An 8,655-nucleotide genomic window follows, 5' to 3' on the forward strand; every position below is an offset into this window, starting at 1 on the left:
TACGGTAATATGCATTTTCTTGTATCTCAAGTGAGACCAAATAAGTGAACGGTTTTCTTAGCATTTTATATAATGAATACTAAAAGATACACACAGTTTTATGCCATTCATCAAAATGTTGATTAAATTCAGCTCTTAATTTGAAACTTCATTTTAAATGGAATTACCAGAAGCTGACTTTTAAGAAACCAGAAATTCTCATGTAACTTAGTATGCAGACACAAAGTTCATGTCAGGTCTATGATAAAGATGAAAGGTCAGTAGGGATGAGAGCAGGGCAGCATGAAGATTAAGAAGGTAATTAGGAAAACTCATCGCCATCAAATCGATTCCAACTCATTACGAACAGGGAAATTGAGCTTTCGTGCCTGTTACTTTATCTGCTTAGTCCTCAGTTTTCATACATGGGAGAAAGATGAAAGGGATTAACAGTTTTCTAGCCTCTTCCACGAGCTGGATTCTTGACTAGGCACCTTGAATGTATTAAACTCAGGTAATATTCAAAGCCCCTAGTTGGCATTTATGTTCCTAGTTCTGTGCTTGTGACAGAGAATCCAGGGAGGCAGTGAAATAAATTAATTCCTTCTTTGAAGCTGCTGAGAAACAAATATAGAATTTAACCCAAACTTCCATGACACGAAGGCAAATAGCTTGGGAAGAGATACAAGTAGTTCCGAGTGGTACAATGGAGGGAAGGAAAGTAACACCTTCTTAGTTGTAGCAAGTGGTAAAAACCATTGTCCATATTATCCCACTCATTCCTAAAAGCAATTAGATGAGAAAGTTTTGTTTTACCCTTCTTAGAAGTTATAGAAGGGCTCAAAGGGCTTAGACAAACATAAATATATTAAACAGATCTTTAGATTTTAAGTGGCAATTCAGGATTGAAACTCAAAATTGACTGGTTTTAACTGCAGTCCTTGTTTACGTATTCTATCTTACTACAACAGTCCTCTTGTCTAGCGATTACTTCAAACTTAAGATTTTAGTTTTTCTCAGCATAATGTCCTTGTTAGTGACAAAGAAATAAAACAATCATTAAAAAAAATAAAAACTATGAAAAAATATTACATAAGTTTAGTTAATTATATCAATAACGTAATTAAAAGGAAAACTAACATGGCTTAATTAGTCTTTCGTGTATAGTGAAAGACTCTGTAGGTAGTTTTGCTTTTTTTTATTTCTCTACTTTAATCAAATTTTCTAAAATTAAATTATATAAAGCTCTCAGCAAATTTCTCATGCTATTCAGCTGTTACTTTTTTTGTCTGATTGGTGGAATGGAATCATTATCAAAAAAAAAAAAAAAAGGAAAAATTCCTTTCACCCTCTGCAGGAATAATCATTAGTTGAGAAGCAAGAGAACGCAGCTCAGGAGCAAGGAAAGGAGAACACCTGCCAGTCAACTGGAAATGCATCAGGCACAGAAACACCTGGGTTCTATTTCTTGATAGTGAATGTAATGTGAGGATTCTTTGCCAGGTAGTAATAACGAAATGACTTTGGGACTCAAGTCATGTTTTTGCAAATATATTTGAGCAAATATATTTCTTCCTTAATTTGTTGCATTCCAGAAACACTAGATTTGTGAACTGGTCTAGTGAAAATAAAATTATTTCGTGATACTGGTAGAGTTGCAGCATGCTATATTAAGGAAAAGTAGAGGTTGATGACATGTTCAAAATCATTTTATTGGTTTTCTCAGATTCAGAAGTAAAAGGATGAGATTAATGTTTTCTAAATCACCACTACCCATAAGGCATTTGTCTTTTAGTTAAAATCTAAAGAATCATAAATATGTATCCACTTTTATTTGCATGCTTATAACCTGTGAAATTAGACGAACCTATTAACTATGGAACTATAATGTGGATTGGCATTCATTCCAGATTGTTTTGATGGCCAAATATTATTGAAAGCATAAGTTTTTCTGTATCAATCCAACTTTTAATCCTTGGAAAAGATATGTCCAGATCTCCTTAGTAAATATAAAACTGCAGATATGCAGTGGCTGGCACATGTGAACTATAACTTCAGAGGTTTTGCAAAGTGAGAGACCAGCCAATTTCCCTCCAGAATTCTTCTAGGATATGACATCTTCACAGTGAAACACTTTCAGGGTTAAGACAATGACTTCCCAAATCTCATATTAAAATGATCAATGACGTTAGGATGGTAGATAAGGCACTTGCTGTGGTTTTCCTTATGTCACTTACAGCATTACAGATAAAAAAGATTCTAAGGAACTTAAAAATATAAGAGACAAATCAGGATGAAAAAGAAATGTGGAGGAGAATTACCACATGCATAAGATAGGAAAAAAAAAAAAAAAGACCCTGGAGGACTCCGTTTGGGGTAACCAGAATCAGAGGGCAGAATGAAAAGAGATAGGGAGGGGAAGAAAGAAAAGGAAGAGGGTCATTTCTAGGTTTTCCCATTTACAACTTTCCTTAGTCTTATCCCTGATGGCATCATTCTCCTCCAAGCCTCTATGATATCTTTGTTCCGGAGGCTGTAAATGAGAGGGTTCAGCACAGGGGTGATGATGGTGTAAAAGGCAGACACCCTTCTGTCCTGCTCAGCTGTGTGGTACGATCTGGGGAGCATGTAATTGTAGATGGAGGCTCCAAAAAAGAGCAGCACTACCACTATGTGGGAGGAACAGGTGGCAAGGGCCTTCCTGCTGCCCTCAGCTGAATTCATCCTGTGGATAAGGTGCAGGATGAGGGCATATGACATGGAGATGATGGATATGGGAATGAGGAGCATGAGAACACAGCACAGGTACATGAGCTTCTCGTAGAGGGAGATGTCAGAGCAGGACAGCTTCAGTAGTGCAGGGGCTTCACAAAAGAAGTTCAGGATTTTCCTTGAGTGACAGTAGGGGAAGCTCATGGTCATGGGGGCAAACACAAAACCATCAGACATGCCCAGGAACCAGCATCCAGACACCAGGATTTGGCAGATTCTTGGCTTCATAAGCAGTGGGTAGTGGAGAGGTCTGCAAATGGCAGCATACCGGTCATAGGCCATGGCAGCCAGGAGAGAAAACTCAGCTCCAGCAAGGGTCAGGTGGGAGAACATCTGAACCCCACATCCTAAGGGGGAAATTGTATTATCTCCTGTGACCTGCCCCACGAGCATCTTGGGCACAGTTACACATATGTACATGAGGTCCATGAGGGAGAGCTGGTTGATGAAGCAGTACATGGGGGTGTGAAGGCGGGGCTCCATGTGGATCAGGAGGATGAGAAGGGCATTCCCAGTTAGAGCCATCAAGAAAAAGACAAAGGTTAAAGTATAGAGGAAGACTGAGTATTTGGTATGATCAAAGAGCCCGGTGAGGATGAAATTTGTGCTTGAAGTTTGATTCTCTGAAGTTTTATTCCCTGAGTACATGGTTCAGCTGACAGTTTTAACCTGGGTAAAACATTAAGAGTCATTGTTTTTAAATATTTCATGTATATATGATTTCTTAACTTATTTCCAGTAAGATAAGTGCTTTTAAACATTTTTCCAAAAGTAGGATTAAATTGATGTGGTATCATGATACAAAATCAAGGCGAGACCACACCACCTAATGGTAAGAAGTCTAGGGTCAAGTGTCAAGCAGACCTGAGAAGTTGGACCCCTTATGAGCTGTATAAAGAGAGGATGCATTTAAACTCAATAACTCTTATTTATTTAATCTAAAATTGAGAATTTCATAGGCTACACCTCAAAGGACAGCTTAAAAAGCAAATTGAAGCCTGTAACACAATGCGTGTTAAATAATTCACTAAGCCTCCACCCACTTTTGGATATGGTAGATCATCACGGGCACTCATTAACAGATTTAGTAGCTCATGAAATGTTTATATTAATATTGTTATAGAACTAGCACCATACCAAAGCTCTCTGAATACTCGGAAACCCAGTGAAACATCCTCAAATGAATTCTACCCATCATATCTCTGCATTAACTCTATTGCACTCAGTAAAAAAAAAATTTCAATATTAAACTGTTCCTCATAAAATTGAGTTCAATAAGCAGCCCCATGAAGAAATCACAAGCAATCACAAACAGAAGGAGAGCCCAGTTGCCTGAGGAGAGGAGCTTGGAGCTGCAGGGGGCAGGGCCAGAGAGCAGCAGTGTGTGGCTGATCCAATTCATAATCCTGAAGCAATAGTTTAAGACATTTGATTTATTAGTAGTTAGATAGTAAGATGATAACCCAAACCAAACCCACTCCAGTTGAGTTGATTCCAACTCATAGGGACCCTATAGGACAAAGTGGAACTTCTCCATAGAGTTTCTGAGGAGCATCTGGTGGATTCAAACTGCCGACCTCTTGGTTAGCAGCCATAACACTTAACAACTACACCACCAGGGTTTCCAGTAAGATGATATTTATAGGAAATGGGGATTAATTTGACACATTAAATATAACTTTCTTTCTAAATATTACAGAAATAAAATCTGCATATGCCTTAAATAGCAAGTTTTAAGTTGAAAATAATTTTTCCATTTGTATTAATTTCCTGGGGCTGCTGTAACAAAATACCATAAACTGAGGGGCTTATAAAAACAGACGCTTCTTGTCTCACAGTTCTGAAAGCTAAGTCGATGTGTTTTCCTGGTCATTCTCCCTCTGAAGTCTTTAGGAATAGATCTTATCTCTTTCAGGGTCTCATAGCTTCAGACATTCCTTAGCTGTAGATGCATCTTCACATGGCTATTCTGTTTTTGTCTGTCTCTCTATGTCTCTTCTCCATTTTTATTAGGACACCACTCAGATTGGATTGGAACCCACCCTACTCCTTTATGACCTACTGATAATTTAACTGATAATATTTTCAAAGACCAGGTACAACTAAAATGTTCATATGCACAGGGACCAGGGGTTAGGACTCAGCATATCCCTTTATGAGACACATTCATTCCATAACAGTCCACCCTCTGTCCTGACAAAACTCATGTCTTTCTCACTCAGCTTCACCAAAAGTTTTAATTCATGGAGGCAGAGCCAAAATAGTGGAATAGACAGATGCTTCTGGCAAGGCTTCTTACAACAAAGACCCAAAAAGACAAGTGAAATGAGTATATTTATGACAAGCAAGGAGCCCTGAACATGAAAGGCAAGCATAGAAAACGAGCTGAGGAGCAGGGTGAGGAAGAGATGGTTCAGAAGCAGAGAGGAGTTAACAGACCTGAATCACGGGGAGCCCTCAGACACTATTTCTGGGAGAGGCTGCAGAGGGCTGGTACTAGCATTCAGCCACAGTTTCCTCAGGGGGAAGCAGCCAGCCACACAGCCTACTCACACCTCTGGGTCCAGAGAATAACTGTGCTTTCAGCAAAAGCTAAGTACTTGCATATGTTTTACCTCACCCCCCACCCCCACCACTCCCAAGCCAGCTGCAGTGGCTGATTTTTCTGGGCCTGAGATAGGCCCTATTGAGCACGTGGAGCCATCCTCCAGACCTTGGAGAAGGAATGAACTTGCAATTGGGGGAAAAGATAATTTGCCAGCTCCACTAACCTGGGGAGCTCAGGACAGAAATGGCTCCTGTCAAGGCATAAATGGCCCATGGAGTTTTAATACCTTTTCCCCCTTACAAGTTGTACTTTCTATACCAGATAAGAACACAAACCAACCAAGTTCTTTGTCATTTTATGAGGATTGTCTTTTCTCAGGCATCTAATAATATGTTCATCATTTCCTTTCAATTTCTCACTAGAACCACATTTAATGTCCATATTTTTAGCAACATTCTATTCACGATTACATATGTATACATATACTCTTCTTAGAGAACAGTATATAAGCTTTCCCTATAGCCCTCACCAGGATTACTTTTCATATTCTACCACCAGACTCTTCAAGGCAATTTAGACTTCCTAACATGTGTTTTTCATATGGTCACCCTTCCTCTGTATATCTCTGTGTCTTTTCTTCTCTGACACCAGTCAGATTGGATTAGGGCCCCATCTAACCTGGTATGACCTCATGGGGGCTTGTCTGATAAGATCTTCAAAGACTCAGTTTCCAAACAAGGTCACATTCACCAATGCCAAGGTTTGGGATGTCAACAAACATTTTTTTAGGGGTGAGAGGGGCACAATTCAATCCATAACACCTTGGCCTAATAATATATTTAGTGCTTCATTTCTACTTCCTAGATCATTGCATGGTGCCTGGGGTCTTAAAAGATTGCAAGCAGCTGCCCAAGGTACAACAATGGGTCTTAATTGCCTGAAGCAACAGAGGAAGAAGGAAAGTCATCAATAGGAGGAAGAATGGAATGTGTGGTTAATTGTCTCCATTAACAATTGCCTCATTTACCATGAGACCAGAAGTGCAGGATAGTGCCAAGCTACCATTACTGAATGTTTAAATCAAGGACTCTATAGAAGAATCCTGACCAAAAGGGGGAAAATGCACAACAGAATTTCAAATTATCAGGGACTCTAGACTTTCTGGAGCTATGGAGGCTAGATGAACCCCTAAAACTATTGCCCTGAGATAATCTTTAAACCTTAAACCAAAAATATCTCCTGAATTCTTCTTAAAACTAAAGAATAGCTAAACTTAATTAGTAAAAAAAAATCTGGTCTTTTAAGAAATATCTATCTATATGGGATCAAATTGACAATAGCAACTTGGAAGATTAGATAGGCAACTTGAGGGACAATTAATTTATGTCAATGGGGGAGGAGCAAATCAGAAAAGGAGTGTGAGAATGGTAGCACAACTGAAAAAATGTAATCAATGTCTTTGAATTGTACATGTAAAAACTATTGAATTGGTGTATGTTTTGCTGTGTATATTCTCAACAACAACAAAATAAATAAAATTTAAAAAAATGAAATGGAACAATTGAAGATGGATGGGATTATCAATTGAAGATCCTAGGTGTTAGTGAGAGTGAAATGGATTTGTACTGGCCACTCTCCATCCAACAATCCATATGGTCTCCTATGTTGGCAATGACAAATCAAGGAGAAACAGTGTTGTATTTGTTGTCAAAAAAGAATTTTCAAGATGTATCTTAAAGGACAACGCTGTTAGTGATGGATTAATGTCCATAGGCCTGCAAGGAAGATCAATGATTATGACTGCTATTCAATTTCATGTACCAACCACAAATGGTGACAATGAAGAAATTGAATATTTTTGTGAACTACTGAAGCCTGAAATTGATTGAACATGCAATCAAGCTGTGTTGATAATCACTGCTGGTTGCAATGTGAAAGTTGGAAATGAAGAAGAAATAGTTGAAAATAGGGCTTTGGTGATAGAAACAGTGTTAGAAAACACATGATAGAATTCCATAAGATCAATGAATTAGTTATTGGAAATACTTTTTTTTAACTATATAATCAATGACTATACAAATCAACTTTGCCAGATGGACCGCACAGGAATAAAATCAACTACATCTGTGGATAGATAGGATGGAAAACTCAATATCAACCGTCATGAGAAAAAGCAAAGACCAAGTGTGGAACAGGTTGTCAATTGCTCCTATACAAATCAAGTTGAAGCTGAAGAAAATCAAAATAAGTCTAAGAGAGCCAAAGTACAACATCGAAGACACCACACCCATATTTAGCTTGTATCTCAAGAATAGATTTGATACAATGAATACTAATGACCAAAGACTAGATGAGTTATGGGATGACATCAAGGACATCATACATGAGGAAAGTAAAAGATCATTAAAAAGACATGAAGGAAGGAAAAGACCAAAATGAGTGTCAGAAGAGACTCTGAAACTTGCTCTTAAGTACAGAGCAGCTAGACTGAACTGAAAAGTAATTACATAAAAGAGCTGAACAAAATATTTCAAAGGGAAGTTCAAGAATACAAGGATAAGTATTATGTTAAACTATGCAAGGACCTAGGGTTAGAAAAACAAAAGGGAAGAGCACAATAAACATTTCTTAAACTGAAAGAGCTGGAGAGAATATTCAAGCCTTGAGCTGCAAAGCTGAAGGGTTGTATGGGCAAAAATTGAATAACACATGAAGCATCAAAAGAAGATGGAATAATTCTATTATGAAAACATTCTGCATCCCACTTTGAAATGTGGCGTCTGGGGTCTTAAATGCTAACAAGCAGCCATCCAGGGTGCATCAATTGGTCTCAACCCACCTGGATCAAAGGAGAATGAAGAACACCAAGGTCACACGATAACTATGAGCCCAAGAGACAGAAAGGGCCACATGAACCAGAGACTTACATCATCCCGAGACCAGAAGAACTAGATGGTGCCTGGCCACAACCAATGACTGCCCTGACAGGGAGCACAACAGAGAACCCCTGAGGGAGCAGGAGACCAGTGGGATGCAGACCCCAAATTCTTACAAAAAGGCCATACTTAATGGTCTGACTGAGACTAAAGGAATCCCGGCAGTCATGGTCCCCAAACCTTCTGTTGGCCCAGGACGGTAACCATTCCCCAAGACAACTCATCAGACATGGAAGGGTCTGGACAGTGGGTAGGAGAGAGATGCTGAGGAAGAGTGAGCTATTTGTATCAGGTGGACACTTGAGACTGTGTTGGCATGTCCTGTCTGGAGGGGGGATGGGAGGGTAGAGAGGGTTGGAAGCTGGCAAAATTGTCACGAAAGGAGAGACTGAAGGGCTGACTCATTAGGGGGAGAGCAAG

The 8,655-nt window shown here is 39.1% G+C and overlaps 1 protein-coding gene across 1 annotated transcript; it reads right to left on the bottom strand.

Annotated features, from left to right (window-relative positions):
* Positions 1-1,826: 1,826 nt before the first annotated feature.
* Positions 1,827-3,399, bottom strand: LOC100672191 (olfactory receptor 2T3-like). The gene has a single exon (XM_023541285.2). It carries the CDS (start codon positions 3,397-3,399, stop codon positions 2,425-2,427), a length of 975 nt encoding a protein of 324 aa, XP_023397053.2. The 3' UTR covers positions 1,827-2,424.
* Positions 3,400-8,655: the final 5,256 nt, after the last annotated feature.

This window comes from Loxodonta africana, chromosome 2 (assembly GCF_030014295.1).
Source record: "Loxodonta africana isolate mLoxAfr1 chromosome 2, mLoxAfr1.hap2, whole genome shotgun sequence".
Classification (NCBI taxonomy): domain Eukaryota; kingdom Metazoa; phylum Chordata; class Mammalia; order Proboscidea; family Elephantidae; genus Loxodonta; species Loxodonta africana.

Bases quoted from the DNA above. Each gene is read 5' to 3' on its own strand.
- LOC100672191 (XM_023541285.2), bottom strand. From the start codon at position 3,399: ATGTACTCAGGGAATAAAACTTCAGAGAATCAAACTTCAAGCACAAAT.